The following is a 19,145-nucleotide window of genomic DNA, read 5'->3' as shown; positions in this document are numbered from 1 at the left end:
CCCCCCCCCCCCCCCCCCCCCCCCCCCCCCCCCCCCCCCCCCCCCCTGGGAAGGGGAAAACATTTGGAATGTAAATAAATAAAATTTAATTTAAAAAGAACTCAAAAAAAGATAACATAGGTATTAATCACTGAATTACACCTATTAACTGACTAATAAGGTTATTAATTATATAACAAAAGGCTACTTTCTGTATAATGGGGGGGGCTCTAACTATTGCAACTTGGGCATCCTGAATCTAAAGACACTTAAAAATTTTACTTTATCAGTCAAAGAAATACAGAACTTCATTTGCACTAAAGTTCTCGAGAATGTAGCCTTTAGTTTTTAATTGAACATTTTCAATAGGGCCCCACCCAAAGGCTTATAAAATTAAGGTGGAATGAACATAAATTCTAAGGAGAGTAATTCTGTGTGTGAAAGAAGAATAGTTTAAATGTTTTCATTATGATTATAGTGAAATCATAGCAGTGTCTGCCTATGTACTGCCTGAGAAATAGGGTTAAATGCAATTAGAGTGATTAATACTTATGTATTTGTGAGGTTCTCAAACTGGGAAAATTTAAATAATTGTAGTAAAGAAAAAAAAGTGTAAAAAAGTTTACTGAAGTTGAAAAAAAATGAAGGTTTGACCTTACAAGCAACTTTTAAGTTTAAAGCTTCAAACTTTATAAACTTTATAAACTTTTAAAAACTTTGTAATTGGGCAGTCTAGCAAACTTTTAAAAAGTTTAGCAAAGTTTATTAAAGTTTTAAAAAACTTTTAAAAAGTTTGAACTTACAAACAACTTTTAAGTTTAAAGCTTCAAACTTTAGAAAGTATAAAAACTTTGTAATTGGACAATCTAGCAAACTTTTTAAAGAATTTAACAAAGTTTATTGAAGTTTAAAAACTTTAAATAAGTTTGAACTTACAACTTTTAAGTTTAAAACTTAAAACTTTAGAAACTTTTAAAAGTTGTTTTTGAAAGTTCTAAAACTTTCAAAAAGTTTAAAACTTTTTAATAGTTACAAACTTTTAATTAAAAATGCTCAATAAAAGTAGAAGGACATAACGTTTAAAACTTTTGAACAAACAAGTTTAAAAATGCCTTTTTTCACTGACCAATCAAGGCAAAAATGGGCACTAATTAAATTCTATAAAACTAAAAAGATAAAAATTTGTTAATTAGAAAAGTTAGCTAATATTTTAATCTGTCAAATAAAAAAATAGAGGAAAACTGACATCCCACATGACACCTGTTCATCATCTTTGTGTTGTCGCGCCCCGCCCCCCGCCCTCCCACCCCACCCCCCGCCCTCCCACCCCACCCCCTCCCCTTCCCCCCCACCTCCGCTTTCTTAACAAACACCGCCCTCCCCCCCCACTTTTTAGGCCCCTCCCCTGCCATAACCACCTACAAAATTTTCCTTTTGTCCTATGTTGTTCCTATAGCCTTTCCAAAAAACAGAGCACACAAGTAACTAAATTGTGACTTCTATCATCTAAGAAAAAATCCCAACAACTTCAAAATAGCAATTAAAACCGTCCTTAAGATGGTCTCAGTAGGCTGAGGTGGGCTTAATTGAAGCCAAGTCTGGTGGACATTAACACCTATAAAAGACAACTAACTATAGGTCAGAAACTGAATTAGGAAACCAGCAAACAATCAATATGCTCAGGAAGAGAATTGAAAGTGCGATTAGAGTTAAGGTAATGGGGAGGAGCTATATTCACATAACTTGGGGTGTGCCCCTCCCACCAAGATATCCAAGGGGGTTTGCTTTTGGTTTTTAATAATATAATGCTGGTTAAACAAATTAAATGCCTCATTTGGCTTGTGAGGTCACCAGTTGAAGATCTGTGACCTTCACCATACATATGCCTCAGACTTACCCCTGGGGGTGGGGGGTGGGGGGGGGGGGCGCCGGGGATGGGACTCTACTCCAAAGCTAAGTAGTTTAACCAGTAACTGGGCAAACTGGTCAACAGTTACCATAAACAAGTAATGACAATGGTTACTGTGAGGCATGGCAGGCAAGGAACATTTTTTACTTCATTTTAATTTGACTTAAAAAATGTGACTTCTCCAATTCCCTCTTAAAGGGTTGGCCTGGGGGATTGTGTGTGTGTGTGTGTGTGGGGGGGGTGCTTAGTGCTCCCATTCCTGAAAACTTTTAAGTTCACACAGTATAAGCCAGCTGCTTGAGAACCATCTTCAGGACCATCTTCATATGATAATTAAGCTTTAGTCAATCTAGAAATGAATAAATACATTGATTAATTAATTATTAACTCTTTACAATGACTTCTACAAAGTTTTTCTTTAATTCCCCAAACACAAAGAGCAATAATAGTAAATAGAATCATATGTAAATGTCTCATTAGGAAATGAAACACCATTAAGCAACTTTTAGTCCCTTTAAAATTTTAAATCTTTTCTTAGTATTACATGGATTATCTGGGAAATGTAATTTGCATATATTTTTCAATGTTTTGAATCTCTTTAATATGCAGATAAAATTCCCAAAGCAAAGCATGCATTTCAAGCTGTAATTATAACCCTATATTTCCCACAGATAGTTGTACACTAGGGAGGGGCATTAGGAAGGCAAGAGCTTTGGGGTGCAAAAGCCCCTATTTCTTCCTTTAACAAAATTCTGGCTCATAGTATGTAATATATGGAACCAGATTTTTTTCAAATTTCTTCATTAATTTAGAAACATTTCAATTTGGCTTCTCTGTAAATTACACAGATGTTTAATTAAGCCAGTTGAAACAATCTATGTCTTGCAATGTAACCACCCTGTTCTATCACATAAGTTTTAAATGTCAATATGTAGCATTAATAACCCACTTGCCCCAAATTTAAATTAGCTTTTTATGAAAAAAGCTAATTACTTGGGGCACCAAATAATTAGCTTTTTATGAAAAAAGCTAATTACTTGGAATAACAAATAATTAGCTTTTTATGAAAAAAGCTAATTACTTGGAATAACAAATAATTAGCTTTTTATGAAAAAAGCTAATTATTTGGAATATAATTTAGTTGATTCACATTTATAATTACAGCTTACATTATTGGAGTTCAAAACCATACTTTTTAAAGAGAAACTTTTAAATGTGTTTTCAAAAGGGGCAGCAACTCAACTCAGGACATCAAAGCACCTTAAGAGAAAGGAACAAAATTTCAAAAAAGCCTAAAGGCCATCAGCAAGATAATAAATAATTAATTTATTCTGGCCATTTAACACGTATTTAATGAATCCTTACTATGTGCCAAGCACACTTTATTATATATAGGCAGGTCAGCCAGGGCTAATCACCTAGAATATTTAAAGAACAACAGCAACAACAACAACAACAACAACAAACCATTTCTATGCTAACAAACATCTCTCTCAGAAGCCAAGCCCTAACACCAATGCCCTTGAAAACCAATGCCCTGGAAAACTCCTAAGAAACACAGTGCTAGTCACCTCTGGCTTTGTATTAATTACCAAAGCATTTAATTCCAGGAAGTCCAATGGTGTCTTGCTCAAATAATTAAATATAAAAATATTTTTAAATTTAATTTTTAATTTTAAATAAATAATTGCCTTCATTGCTTCAAGGCATCTTATAAGTTCCCATATCCCATATAAAAATATTTTTAAATTTAATTTTTAATTTAAAATAAATAATTGCCTTCATTGCTTCAAGGCATCTTATAAGTTCCCATATCCCACTATCAGGGGTTTTAATTGTGGGATCTTTTTATTTAATAATGCAATGCACTTATTAAAAGTGCTTATGCATGTCAGGTATACTTATTATTATTGTTGTTAATTATTCTTATTATTCTTATATTTACTAGACACCTGTGGACAAAAAGTAAAAACCGCGCAACAGAGAAACCGCAGGGAGGCGGGGCTGTGCAGCCAGGCTCAGACAAGACAGAGGCGCACTTGCGCACTGGAGGCAAACCTGAAGGGAGGGGCTGCAGCCCACACTGCGCAGGCGCAGGCAGGCTGTGGGAAGGCGGGGCTCTGGGCCTTCTCCTAGGAGGAGCTCTGGGAGGAGCTAAACAGTAAGAGAGGTGGGGCCTGGGCCGGCCTCCTCAGAGGAGGCGGGCCTTGGGGGCGGGGCTAGGCAGGTCACCTCAGAGGAGGTGGGGGCTAGGCAGGCCACCTCAGAGGAGGCGGGCCTTGGGGGCGGGGACTAGGTAGGCTGGCTCTAAGGCGTCAGCACTTGGGAGGTTGGGCCTGTGGAAGCATGTTCTGGAAACGCGCGCGACAGGCGAGGCGCGCAAGCGAGGCGCGCGCCGCCTCTCTGCAGATGAGGCACGGCTAGGATGGGCGGGGCAGGTCTGAGACTGGCTGCTACAGGGCTGCAGGATGACTGCATGCCTCCCCCCGCCCCCCTACCTCCCCAGACCCCTCCCACCAGCTCCCAACCACCAGATTCCTTCCGCGCAGCAAAGAGCAAACCCCCACCTCCCATCTCCCACCTCCCACCTCCCACCTCCCACCTCAGCTTCTTACCCACCCAGCAAACCGGACAGCTTCCACAAACTGTTGCTGGACACCAATTTGTGCCCCCAAGTTTACTGCACCGTCACCTCAATCAATCACCACTAGACGAGGCAGCCCGTTCTGCCATCTCCAAAATCCAGCACCCCTCCACTCGACTGCCGTAAGCAGGAGTTACGTGGACAGAATGTTAAACACCAATTTGGGCCTCCCAGGGCTCCATTTTGTCTATCACCACCATCACCGTCACCATCATGCAGATAGCCGTCCGACAGGAAAACGCAAGCCACTTTTGAGCCGAAAGGCGAACCTGTGTTGTCCCGTCTCTAAGGAGAGAGTTATACGTCCTCTCTCGTCTTTCCAACGCTACTTTCTGTGTAGCTCAAGAGTCTGCAGGGCTTTAAGCCTGTGCCGCAGTTTGTAGCGCATTTCTAAATTCACTCTTGTTGCGCTTTTGCGTTTGCTGACTCTCCTGCAGCTCCGAATTGAGTGCGTGAAGCACGGAATCAGTTTGTGGATCTCTATACTTCGGGCTGGCTTGTGGCGCATGAAGCGCCGGTTTGGTTCGCCCGGCTCACAGGTTCACAGGTTCGCCCGTTCGGTTGTTCGTTTGTACACTGAAGCTCAATGAAGCGCCCATTGGTACAGCGAAGCGCATGGAGCGCCCATTAGTACAGCGAGGCGCATTAAGCGCTCATTAGTACAGCGAAGCGCATGAAGCGCCCATTAGTACATCGCAGCGCATTAAGCGCCTATTAGAATGATCGAAGCGCTTGAAGCGCCTATTAGTATTTGGTAGCGCGTGAAGCGCCTATTAGTATTTCGTAGCGCATGAAGCGTCTATTAGTATTTCGTAGCGCATGAAGCGCCCGTTAGTTCATCACGGCGCAAGAAGCGGCCGTCTGCTGCGCAACTAAAGCGCTTATAGCGCGGCATTTAAGAGTAGCGAAGCCGGCCACTTTGCTGCGCTTTTGAGGAGCTGCTCGCAATTAGGTCGGTAGCTCATGTGCGTCTGCAGCTCATCGCTGTCCGCAGCTCATGCGGTCTACTGACCAATTCTGGACGCGAGTCGTGGAAACCGAAGTCGCGGATCGCGGATCCGAAGCCGTGAAGACTTTGCTTTCCACGCTCTCGTCTCAGGATCCGGCCAATGAAGGCGTGACAAAATTTGCGAGGAGATATTCTGGGGGCGCTACTTTATCTCCCGCAGCTCCTGAAAAAAACGGGGATTGCGTGTGATCGTTTTTTGGGGGATAAAAAAAAAATCCTAACCGCATACTCACCACACGAAGATTCCTCTGCGATGACACGAAGGACGAGGGGTCCTGCGACGGCCCGGTCCACTGGGTGACCGCGGTCCGGAGAAAGCTCCGGACCGCAGCCCGCGCAGCGGACCTAGGCGAGGCTCGGAGGACCGGCTCGGTTGGCTGCTCTCCCCAGGTCGAGGTTGGTCAGGATTCTTCGACACACACCAACTCAAGTTGGAAACGCGTGTACCGAGAGCCCGGACTGCTCGCCTTATATAGAGAGATTCTAGGAGGGGGGCGCCAAATCCCAGCGTGCTCCGCGAGCTGCGGGGGCGGAGGGGGGGTGCGTGGGCGGGCGCCTGGGGGGATGGGGTGGGGGCGCGGCATGCACCGCTTTGGCCCGCCGCTAGGGGCAGCATGGGCTCAGGAAGGGGGGTGCGCGATGCTGAACTGGCCAAGCTGGGAGGAAAAAAGAAAGGGAGGGGAGGGGAGGGGAGGATCGAGGACGGTCGGCTTAGGCAGGCCAAGAATGCTATTATTCTGGTGGTGGGAGCTGGGAGACCCTTGTGCTTGGACGGGAAAGGGTCGGGGGACACTCAAGATGAGCCCCGCGACCACTGGCACATTCTTACTGACAGGTTAGTGGCCTGCGCGCGACAAGGAGGTTCAGGGGCCCACAGGCCGCCGCCTCACCCTCCCCCACTCGGGTTCCGGGGTACCAGGGCGTGTCCAAAGGGTGCTAGTCCCGCTCTATGCCTAATGCCCCCCCACAGCACCCCTCTTTCAGGACACCCCGCAGCCCACCTCCTGGGCAAATGGGTCCCTCCCCAGGTTTGACCCCTGGCCTTCTTTCTCTCTGCACCCCCACGGCCCCTCCCTGTCCAGCAGGGCAAGAATTCAGCTCCAGTTTCCATTAAGGAGGGCACCCCTCCTCGCTCCCCCCAGCCTGTTGGTGGACATCTTCTGATCCCTGAAACAGACTTGGGGGTCATCGCCCCTCGGGGTGGGGGTAAGGGTGTGGGGCTTTACCCCACAATTGAGACTCCCTGGCCTAGATAAGAACCAAAGGACATGGCTGGCCAGCTGCTTTCTCTCTTACACAAAGATGTACATCTTTTCTCATTTTCTGGAGTCTGGTTGAAAGAAAGACCACCAAAATGTGACATTTAAAAGACCGAATCTCTCCCCCACCCCTGCTTTTTTTTTTTAAAGCGTATTTCCTGGTGGCGCGAACCTGATTTTTTTTTTAGGTTTTACCGAACACGGAAGCAGGATCATGAAATTCTGGGAGCCAAACGGCGGTGTGCAGGTCAGGGTCAACCATGGCTGGGGGCAGAGATGCTGCAAACAGCACCCGTTGCCCTACTAAATATGTTACGAAGGGAAAGCAGGAACAATTGAAAACAGCTGTGGATGCTTCCAATGTTCTTGGCGGGCTTTGGAAGCTTTCAGCTACGGACTTTGTGAGGTGATTACAAGGTTTACACAGAGACCTCAGCTTTTTCCCCCTGCGCCGTTTTGTGTTTCTAAATCTTGTGGGTGAATGAATGTTTTGGGGCGCAGTAACTGTAGGTTCAAACCTTTGAAACAGGTCACCGAGACTCAGCTCCAAGCATTTGTTTAGCTTAATACATATAAACCTGAAAAAAAAAATAAAGTTAACCTTAGGGAAATTTGCAAAGGAACAAGACATTCAAATACTGACAGGAAAGGATGTGAAATAAAACCTTAATGCGGATTCCCACCTAAGCTGCTCCGAGTCTTAGGTGCTGAGAAAATTAACAATCTGTTGCTAATCTTTGTCAAAAAAGTTAAAGTTAAAAGGAAAATCAAATTGTCTACAACTGAGTTGGATTTATAAACCACAGATGAAACATATTTGTTTTTCAAGACTAAAACTGAGCTTAGTTCAGCAATATCCTACAGCTTTTTTTTCCTTAAAGGAAAAACAAGACTTTGACCCATTGTGCACGACAAGGTAGAAGGGACCTTGCGCTGTACAAAGCATTAAGCTTTTTAGCATTAAGCAGAAACTCATTCATTTACTGGGAATCTACTTATTAGAAATCAAATGCTGACCTCCAGAAATAAATAAGTGTAGATTTTCAAGGACAATTATCTAGGACATTTATCTAGGAAATTGGGCGAACATAATCTTTTTCTTTTTTTAATTTAAAAATGTTTATCTTTTTCTGCAAGACAGACTGATTCCAGGATTTTAAAACAGTGTTTACTTAACCGTCCCTGTTCCGGTGACTGCGGGACTGTCATACGCTTAGAAGCAGTTTCTTCTCCCCACAAAGTTAATTCACCTAGCTGTTCACTGATAGCGTTGGTTTTTTTAAAACATGAGACTTAGAGCAAACATGGATAAAAATGTAAGAACAATTCAAGTTTTAAAAAATCACCCATCTTTCAGGGTTTGAAATAATTTGACTTTTCCATTTCAAAATTTTAATCATATTTATCTACCTATCTATTTATTTATTTATGGCTTAAAAGGTGGAAATGGCTTTGTTGGTATTTTTGTAATAATAGTAATTCTCTCCTGGTCCAAATTCCAGAGGGTACCTTACTAAGGCAACCAAGATCACCTGTGACATCCTCGGCTTGCTGTGGTGCCAGCAAACTATAGTTTGACCTTTCAGACTTACCTCTATGCTTACAGAGGTATCTAAAGAATTTTTTTCCCCGTAGGATTGTGTATATTTTTTTTTCAAAATTAAATATTGAATGAAATTAATTTCTTCCCCTGTTTTCTTTCCAAGTAGCAGATTTTGAGCATCAAATAATACTAATTTTACAATTTTCTTCAAAATAAGCAACATTAAATTAATATTTTCTGATTGTTGTATATGAACAGCAATAACACCTAACAACAATTTGAAACCAACAAGCTGAGCCTTAGGTCCCAGCCTCAGGATTATGACATGCAGCTATAATTTTAATCAATATCCTTGAGGGGTTTTTTTTTATGCACATAAAAAAATATTTTTTTTTACTTTGTTTCAAATTATAATTTTCCTAGGGAAAAGGCAATACCAGCTGTTTGGGTAAAACTTTCTTGCTAGCTGAAAAAACAAACAATATTTAAGTGAATAGACAAAATTAATAAATACTCTAGGGTTTAATTAGTGTTAAATACCAATATGTCCTAAATACTGATAGATCTTAAACACTCATGGTATTTACTATCCAGGTACGTTGTAGATTTTCCCCCGTGTGGATGATTTTGTGCCGGCCGGCTTTCACAAGGGTCAGCGTGAAGCACACTCAGCGTTACTATGCATTATTTACTCCACTAGGTAACTAGCTGTTCTTTGTATTTGAACGTTTTATCCATTTTTGTAAGAGTTTGCTCAGGAGCTGTCATCTCTCGCTTTACCACCATTTTTAGTTTTCAGTGGGGATCAGGGAACCCTGCTTTAACACGCAGGAGGATTTTGACAGCGCACACTGTGTTTCCTCTGTTTGTACATTTTACCTTCCTTTATGGCCATTTGCCCTGCATCTATGAAGGAAGCTGTTGATTTATCTTTTATATTTAGGATAAATTCTAGAGGAGTGTGAAGATTTATATTTCAAAGTAAAGGTTGAGTTTTCACAAGTCAAATAATACCTATTTGGACATTTTATCCTTTTTAATGAGAATTTGATATGGATGTGAATGTGCTTATTTTCTGCCTGTAGTTGGCTTAGCCTCTAGGAGAGTAAGAGTAAATGATTTCTGAACAAGATAAAAATTTGACTTTTCAAAGAGTAACTAAGGTTGAATTGTTAGTTTTTATCTATTATTATAATAGCTTGCCATAAATCTAGCAGCTATTAGTTTACCCTGTGTACATATAGCATAACTTCATTTCTGGGGAGTAAATTATATCTCTAAGCCAGGTGGAATTTTCACTTGTCTCACAGACTTTACAGACAGCAATGAACACACCATAAAAACAGGCTAGAGATAACCTGAGTGAGACAGAGGGCATGTGTCCAGCGTCAAACACTAGCTTCCCCATGGATGAAAATCACCCTTAAAGAAAAGGCTAAAGCATTGGAGACATGCTGGCTTATTGAAAATGTTTCAAGTGAGATACTCAGATTGTTTGCGGATCTGATAAGCGCAGTGCTTACACATGATGTTTCTTTCCCTCCACAATTAGTCCACACTCCCGTTTCTTTTCTATTTTTCCTATTTGTACATGCAGTCTATCCTACCTGATCTTTTTTTTTTCAAGTTTAGCTTTCAATAGTCTCTATCTTAAACATCTAAATATATATCCTGTTTATTATTTATTTTATTTTCTGGTCTCAGTGTGAAAAAGGACCCCAGTTAATCAGATGACACAGGTTGGGTTTGTCTGTTCCGTACTTGGACTGGAAAGGAACCTTTGCACTTTGCTCTGTTTTAGTCTCTATCCTGTGTTTTCCATATGTTCCTAACCCATCTAACACAGGAAGGCAGACGGATAGAGAGAAGGATGGCGTACACACACACATACACACACACAGACACACACGTACGCACATCATCCAGACTTTTTTTTTTTTTCCTAAACTGCCGTATCCCGTTTTCTGGTCTACTCTTTCCTATATTATCGGCTTATTAAGTCTAAATAGCAATGTAATGTTAAAAACTAAAAGGAATGTGGAGAGGGGAAAGAGAAAGAAGGCAACATTGCTGGAAAGAAAGCAAGGCTGATGCTTCCAGTGATCAACAAGTCCTATCAGAGACTGTTTTTCTGCTTAGAGTTTTCTTGTTGGAAAGACATTCTCACTGGTCTAAAGCCATCTCACATGGATTGCTTCCAAGCCAAAATCTGTCTACATGATTTTCATTATTAAGGTTTTTTTTAAAAGACACGTAACTGTAGTAAAGATAGCAATGAATTAAACAATAATCAGAGCAAACCCCAAACAGCCTCACAGCCTGCCACAGACATTTCCGCTGCTGTTCTTGCTTTCCTGGGTTTTGCTCTGTGTGTATGTCTATTTCCATAGACTTGTACTTCTAAGCTGTGTGGTCCTTTACACCTTATTTTGAAAGATAAGTAATTCTTGCTTTCAGGGAAGAGTTTGCGGGCTGTAGGCTGATGTGCAAGAGGGTCTGCAGATTAATTAGCAGGATTGTTGTATGAGCCGGAGACTGGCTGGGACCAGCGCTGGCTAGGTGTGTATAGGTTATACTGGATTTGAAGATGGGAAAACCCTGAGTAGGGTCACAGATCTTTACCCTGGATCCTTCTTGGTTAATGTTGGCATGCACGATTTTTGACAAAGATCATGAAGAAGGCTTGCTTTTTCATGGATGACTGGAAAAGAGATACAATTTGAGTTTAGTGCTTAGCTACAAGCACAAACTATAGCAATCCGTGCACTATAATTCACTGATACAAAGAAAAGTGGAGTAACTTTTGTGTGGTTCTCGTTCTATAGGAAGATCAGGAAGAAACTCTGGGATGATGTGGCTTATAAAAATAAAGATGCAAGTTAGACTGTGATGTAATTGTAATGTCTGTCCATCATAAAAATTGATGGACCTCGCTCTAATCAACTACTTCTGTAGTACTGTGTTCGTTTCTGGCTGACAGTTTAAAGAGAGTAGTTAACAAATTAGACAACTTGCAGAACAGTCGGTGGGTTGGTGAGGATCTGGCGACTCTTATCACAGTGGATATTCTCAAAGGGTCTGGAGATGTTTAGTTTGAAGTAAACTCCCTTTTGCTTGCTTCAGAGTGCAGAACCAGCGTGAGTGGGCAAAAGCAGAGATAGACTCAGCCCGAGTCCTTGCTAACAGTGCAGGCCAACGGGAAAACCAACTTCAGCTACTCTTCTCCACGACCAGAAACATTCACCTCTTTTGCAGTGGGGGATTTGAAGACCATTGGAACATATTAGTGTAATCAATATACAAAACATGTCTTTTTTTTTCCTCCTTTGGTTAAACTTTCTAAAAAGAATAGTCCTATGAATTACAAATTTATATTTTTCTCCTCTGCATTGCAAACTTGAAAATCTGAGAAATAAATGCAAGAACTTTTTCTCTCTGACAAGCACCCTAGTTTAACCTATCTTCCCACAGCCACCTTCTTGTCTTTCTCCTCCTAACAGGGCGTCTTGCTTGGTCAAGAGCAGATTTCTCCTGCCAAGTGGGGGTGAATGCTGGAGACTCTAGAGCTACCTGGCAGGCAAGATGCTAGCCGATGGTCCCCATGATAGCTTGATGTTTGCCTTCCTCAGAGGAATGTGGGACAGATCTCCGTGCAGTAACCCCTCTTTCCCCCTGTGGTATCTATCACTTTTGAGGGGTTTTGTTTTTTCAGTAACCCCTAAAACCTTGACCAACAAGCGTAGCTTTCAGCCAGTGCACTTTTAGCTGCTTGTTAGATGAACCTGATTCCCGCCTGGCTCGGGTGCACATTCTTTCTATGGCAAACAAGTCCTGGGGGAGATTTTTTTTTTCTCCCTTATCTGTGCACCTGCCCATTGATTGTTTTTATCTTGATAACCATATCTAACTTGGGAGATGTGTTTGTTCAAAATGAATCCAGGACCTCTTTTTCTGAGTAGCCTTTCTGAATTCATAGAATTTACATCAAATAATTGGGAACCTTGCAAACTATAGAGGGGCTCTGTCAGAGACAGGAAAGAAAAGGGAGGCAATTCTGTTGTCTTTGCTAACTCACTCTCGCCTCCTGCTTTCACTCCTGCCTCAGACCTGGAACTTTCTTCTCCACTCCAGTGGTTAGAAGTCAGCAGGAGAGCCACTGTCATTCTGACTGCATGAAGTGGATTTTTTACTGTTAAATAACTTTCTTCTCTCTCTTACTCACTGTTTTTATTCGTTTTGTAACAGTGCCATGCACTTCTGTGAGGTTGTAATAATACACACAGCCGCTTGCTGTGGCTCTCTTCCCAGTTGCTGGGGATGCCACAGACATTCTTTGGCTCAGCTCCTGTTTCCGGGAGAGAAACTCTCAAAAGTGAGGTTCTGGCTTGTCAAAGCTCACCTGATCCACAGGCGGCTACTTGCAGTTCCTTGAGTGCAGGGCTTGCCCATGTCCCTAAACCACAAAGTAATAATCCCAATGTTTAAGCTTTAAAACCTAGTTATCTTGGGAAATGACTATGTTTCTTCTGAATGAACATTTGTTGCTGGCGTGACTACTGTTATGCTCTCAGAAACATCAATGTACTATTTTCTTCTTAGGTCATTCTGGTCAGATTTTTGTTGTTGTTTTGTTTTTGTCTTTTAAATCTTCACTTAGGAATTTTAATGTAACATTTATGTCAGTGGCTTAAATGTACTTCATTATTTAAAAATCATCTTTAACATGGTTCACTTTCTATCTAATTACCTTAGGCTAATCAGACATTTAGAATAGATCTTTGGCAGCCTGTACCACGGGAATCACCCAGCATCTGTTGTGACAAGGAAGGACAGACTTTCTTTTCAGATAAATGAAACGGCTGGTTTCAAAACTGTTTGGGAGATAGGCAGCTTTGGCGTAAATTCCTGTCCATTCTTCGCCTTTTACTCATTCATCTGGTCACCACTTTGATTATTATGGAGATTGGGGTTCACTCTGAATTTGAAAGAGATCACAGTTAATTTTCCTAGACCAGTTATATTGGGGGTGTTTCACTTCCCTGTTTTTTCCAGCAGTATGCAAAGAAATAAAGCTTCTATTTTACCTCCGAATGCAAAAGCAAAGGAAACATGAGCTCTAAGGATTTTTGTTTTCTCTCTTTAACAAATCGGTGTCTCTCACTAGGCGGTAAAATGATACCGGCTTTTCTCTCCCATGCAACACTTAATCAATGTAGCACCTCTGACATCTTTTATTTTCAGTAGTTACAGAGTTGATTCTAATCAAAGACCAGCGCCACAGTAGGCTGCTAGATATCTTATCAGAATTTGAATTATACTTTTTTTTTTTTTGGGCTAGCAGTTTTCCTTCTGAATGTTTAGCCTCCGTGTAAACTGGTGGAAGTGTTCAAAGATACAGACATGGATGTTTATTGTGATGTTGATAATAATAATAATAATGAAAAACCAGAAAGGAAAAAATACCTGGTAACTTTAAGAATGAAGAATTATTTTATACTTTTAGGGGTGTGTTGGGTGTTTTTGAGACACTGTAACAGATGCTGGGTACTAGGTGGTCTGAGCTATGCCACTTTTTAACCCTATTGAGTTGACAAAGATGAATCAAGTTTTTTTTCTTTTCAGGATTATGCGGTGTGAAGATTAATCAAATAATTGCACATAAGATTGTACTTTCTGGGGCCAAGCTAAATGCAACAAACACTAGTAGAGGATTTGTCTAGACTCAAAGAAAGGGGGGAAGTTTTTCCCAAGGAAGCACCCAAGAGGGAAGGGGAATAAATGTTAGGGAGGTGAATCCGGAAAGGTGCTTGTGACCCTGAGGGTCGGCGGAGGTCCTGGGGCAGCCAGAGTAAGCTAAATAAAAAGCGCTGAGAGAAGAAAGAGACCAGGAAGGCCGCTGCCAGCGGGGTCAAGGAGCCAATCTTCCCCGCCTAGTAGACCACCTTAAAGAGGTTCATCTTTGTACTAACACCAAAGGGAACTCTCAGAGGGGGGTTAAGCAGAACAAGACCAGATTTGCATTTCAAAAAGAGTACTCTAACTGCTGTGTGAAGAAACGGTCTGAATGGTTTGCAACTGGAGGCGGTTTAAATCCAGGTTGGAGATAGTGACCTTGTAGGCTAATGTAGAAGAGATAGGGAAAAGAAAAGGGAAGGAACATTTTTGAGGGGTGAAATTTGACAGAGGGTATGGGATTGAATTCAAAGATGTTAGCCGGGAGGTTATGTCTGCTACATTTCTGTCCTCTGCCTGATGGTCTCTGTAACACCGGAAGGGGGTCAGATAGGAAAGGCAAGCTCTCCAGTCTGAGTGTGGTCCCGTTGAATTCACGGTGATGGTAAATAAATTATGACTGAGCCACAGGACCGAAAGCGGCAAAATTTTAACCTGTAAGCAGGTACAAGTGTGCTTTAAATGAAAAATGGAGAGACTTACATCTATGGTAGAGCATGGTATATTTATGTCTATGTACAATTATATGTTCCACATGAGTAAAGTATGGAAAGATGCCAAGACAATTAAAAGTCCAAGCTGTAGCCAGTAAGTGGCCTTGATAAGGTGACAGTGGGGGTGTGAGAAGGTACATTTATAAAATATAGCTTCCTGAATAGAGTGTTAGGATGAATTCTGGTTAGAAAGCATGGCTCCTATAACATAGACAATCAATGACAGCTTAATGCAAACATGTGGTATGAGACTCTTTTAGACACTTCCTAATTGGAAAGGGTGTAGCATTGAATTTTTGAATTGGAAAAGGAGTCTTTCCTGCTGCTTCCCACCCCTACCACAGTGGCTCACACGGACGGACCCTCTGCTTTTTAATTCCTTTCCACTAGATCGCACTAGCACTCTGGATTTCGCTCAGTGCGCGATGTTTAGTGGTCTGCTTTTCGCCCACCGTCTTCATTGGAAAACAATCCTCCCTCTTTCAGGTGAGGATATTAGACAGTAATGATGTTTAAGTCACTGTCGATACCTTTTGTTAGAGATCCCCGTGGTCCCCTTTTCACCCACGATTTCACCCGCAGAAGACAGAACTGTATAGCAAAAGAACAACCCTTCTCCTAAGTTATTTGAGTAAACAAGAAACCTTAGCCGGAGAAAAGAGTAACCTCTGGTCTCTCTTACTCCTTCAAAAAATTCACAATTTAATCTTCACCTAGTCTTGAAACTGTGCTTAGTGCAAAATGGAGCCGTGTGCACACCGGCAGATGGTCCCCTTTGGTTGCATTCTTTCCTCAGGATAAATACCTAAGAGTTCATGGGATCTCAGGGTAGATGAATCTAAGTGGAATTCACATTGCAGCTGGTCTCTTCAAAGAGGGAAAAGGCGACTTTCAGTCGCCAGCAAGTCGCCAGAATTCCCTGACTAAGGGTCAGGCAGAGGACCTGCCCGGATACCTTCTTAGCCCCGGGAGGCAATAGGGTGGGGTTTGATGAGGCTGGAGGCACTAGGTTTTAAGTGTGTTTTTCAGATGTCTCCAGAATTCCAGAATGTTCTGTAGCCCGCCATAGAAATGTGATTTTATTTCGTCCATCATGGTTGTAGAAAAAAAAAATGAGAACACCGTCTCATGGAAGTGGTAGTGTTTTTTTTTTTTTTCTGAAGGTAAAAGAAAAAACAAAAACCCTTTAAAGAAGCCCTAATGTTTCTCCACGTTAGTTGAAGATGAACACTAGATCTATCATTTGTGGATTATTATTTTGTGGTAACTCTCACTGTAAAGGTTTTGAGTGTATTCTTTCAGTCAATACTCACTGTGCCTCTGTGATGGGAGTTCTGCTCTGCTTCTGCCCCTAGCAGAGGAAGAAGCTGAGGCACAGAAACACTTAATAACCAGTGGAATAAACTAGACTTTGAGTGCAGCTAGCCTCCCGTGAGAGATTCTCACACTAAGCACTGCCTTTCTTTAGACCAGTTTTATTTCCTTTCATTTATTTATTTTATTTCTCTTATAATCTGCTTTGCTTAAAAAAATGATAAAATTCAAATAAACTTAAATTACATTAAATAGCTGCTCATATTCTGCTGGGATTTTTTTTTTTTTGTCTTTAAAGTTTAAAAGTTCTGCCAGAGCAAGCACGTCACCCAGGAGCCTCTCCAGCACCTGTTAGAGCCTTGGGAGACATTCTCAGAAGAGCTTTCCACCCCTAAATTCTGACGGACATGTTGACTTTCTTCCGTCAATAAATTGTTTCGTGTCGCGTGTTTATTTTGATGCAAAAGTACAGCAGCTTCATGTCTCCCACAGAACTGAAGCGTTACTTGCTGCTGTTTCTGATGCAGGGATCCAACAACGTATTTTTTTTCCCCCAGAAGCAAAAAAATATTGTAATCCCTAAGCTAGAAATAATCAGGGTGTCTGAGAGGAGGCCACACTGTGGACATATCGAATTCTTTTAAAAACTGTTTGGAGTTAGGGTGGATGAGCTGGGAGCGATGACTTTGCAGTTAGCCACGGACTGGGTTCAAAATCCAATCCTGCTACTTAGGAAGCATGTGACTGGTGGCAAGTGACACTGTTTCCTAAGACGTCTCGTCCTTCTTGTGACATGGAGCTACCTGAGTCACATCGTTAGTGGAAGGATCAAATCAGTTAATATGTGTAAACATATTAACAGTTCAGGATCTTCCTAGCATTGCACTGAAAACATAGATGCGAATGTCTTTTGTACCAAGGGAGACAGAAAAAAAAAAAGACCAGCTTAAGAAGCAGTTTCATAAGTACTGAAGAAAGTAGAATAAGGAAAGGAAAGGGAAGAGGGTCTGGTGGATGGCTCAGTGGGTAAAGTTGTTGCCAGATTATGAAAGCCGGCAGTTTGCGTTCAATCCCTGGAGCCTATGTCCAGGTGAGAAGAGAGAACGGATTCCACAAGATTTTCTGTTGATCTCCAAACATACACTGTGGCATGTGGATGCACCTACAGATGTCAGGCACACACATGCCTGTACACACACACACACACACTCACAGAGACACACACACAGACACACACACAGATATACACACTCAAAGACACACACAGACACACCCACACAGACACACAGACACACACACACTCACACAGACACAGACACACACACTCACACAGATACACAGAGACACGCGCACACACACCCCACACAGAGACATACACACTCACACAGACACACACACAGGTACACACACCGGAAGACATACACCCACACCCACACAGACACACAGAGACACACACACAGAGACACATACACACAGATGTACACACACAGAGACACACATACACAGACATGCACACACACACACATACACACACACACACACACACACACACACACACGATGCTAATAAATTCAATTTTTAAAAAGGGAAAAGACAAAGGTCTTAAAGAGCCGTGGAAGGTAGGAGCTATACAGACAGCTTCAGCAAAGCCGTAGAGTAGAATAATAGCAAAGCGATAACTGACGCAGGGACCAGAGAGAACCAGATAAAGCGTGATAGTTCACTTGTAAGGTGAGCGTGCTAATCAGATTAAATTTCATTTGGCATATCCTGCTGTTTACTTGGACAGTGATGTCTGAGCAAGTTATTATTTATTATTTCTTTGTCATTCTGATTAGCTCATCAGCAATCAGTCACTATTCATAGCTCTTCAATTGCTTTTATTAAACAGCAACCCCCTCCTCCTCTAGTCTGCTAATTACCCAGGTTGGGGAAAGAGCAATATTCTCTCTTCAGAGACTGCTTGTCCCAGACCAAATGAAAACGCGTTATGCAGCTACAAGCCTCCAAATGCTTCAGAAAAGACAAACTTAAGTCTTAAGACAAACTTTTAAGTCTTGTTTCTAGGGAGCTTGAGGACATGCCAGCCACCTTCAGATTCACTTGGCTTTCACTCTCTTGGAGGGGAAGCATTGAAGAGTTGGCTGTGTATGGACACGGAGGGTCCAGCAAATTACGCGAACGGTTTCTGACTGTCCAAGGCATCACTGCAGGACTCGTGGCGTTCTCTGCCTTTGTGTTCTCCCATTAGAGGAAAGCAGCCTTGTGGGTGTAATTGTGACAAATGATCAGGAACCGCTTCCTCTAACGATTTCTGAAGACAATGTGTTACCTCTGGAGTTCGTCCAATAACCTGTCTATAGAGGTTGACATTATTTTACACATTAGATTTAATCTTGAAAAGTGGTGTACAGGAAAGGTATTTGTTAAACTGAATGATAGTTCTTTAAAAGAAAAAATTTTTTTCTCACAGGAAAAAAAATAATTCATCGGCCTTCTTCTAATGAAAATAAAGCTGCCAAACGTTAGGTCCCCCCAACTCCCAGCAGTGAGTAACCTTTTTTTTTTTTTTTTTGTCAATGTGAGGTTTACAGTGAATTTTAACACTAGAAATTAGTTAAGAGCTTCCATGATGTCAAGCATGAAACAAATAATTATTTCCACATTCGTGAGACCTCTCTTTAGGACATGTGTAGGACTTGAATGTCCAAGTGAGCACGTTTGCTGAGGCACTGTGTCTCACCTTTGATGACATGGCCTAGTGAGCAGAGCCACGGTACTATTTAGATTCATTAGTTTTCTGAGGTCAGTCAGATATTCTATGAATTAATATGAACTTGATTAAAATGAATGTGCATGGATCAGTGAAGTAGCTCCGTGGGAAAGGTGCTTTCCCATGAAGTCTGAAGACCTGAGTCATGTCCCTGGAGTCAGTTTGTCCTTTGACCTCTCTGTATGGGTAAGATGACATGCCTAGTCCCATGCACATCTCTCTCTCTCTCTCTCTCTCTCTCTCTCTCTCTCTCTCTCTCTCTCTCTCTC

The 19,145-nt window shown here is 41.9% G+C and overlaps 1 protein-coding gene across 3 annotated transcripts in view; it reads left to right on the top strand.

Moving 5' to 3' along the window:
• Positions 1 to 6,154: 6,154 nt before the first annotated feature.
• The window catches only part of Sgce (sarcoglycan epsilon), a 76,689-nt gene continuing 63,698 nt past the window's right edge, over positions 6,155 to 19,145 (top strand). For 2 of the 3 annotated variants that reach the window (XM_028779152.1, XM_028779153.1), the window contains exon 1: positions 6,155 to 6,376. In XM_028779152.1, the coding sequence (XP_028634985.1) occupies positions 6,181 to 6,376 (196 nt within the window). In that variant the 5' untranslated portion in view covers positions 6,155 to 6,180. The remainder of the gene's footprint in view (positions 6,377 to 19,145) is intronic. The other variant, XM_028779154.1, reaches the window with a different exon arrangement.

The sequence above is a fragment of the Grammomys surdaster genome, unplaced genomic scaffold (assembly GCF_004785775.1).
Source record: "Grammomys surdaster isolate TR1022 unplaced genomic scaffold, NIH_TR_1.0 345, whole genome shotgun sequence".
Taxonomy (NCBI): Eukaryota; Metazoa; Chordata; class Mammalia; order Rodentia; family Muridae; genus Grammomys; species Grammomys surdaster.
The sequence above is the reverse complement of the archived record's forward strand: the minus strand, read 5'-3'. Positions and strand labels throughout refer to the sequence as shown.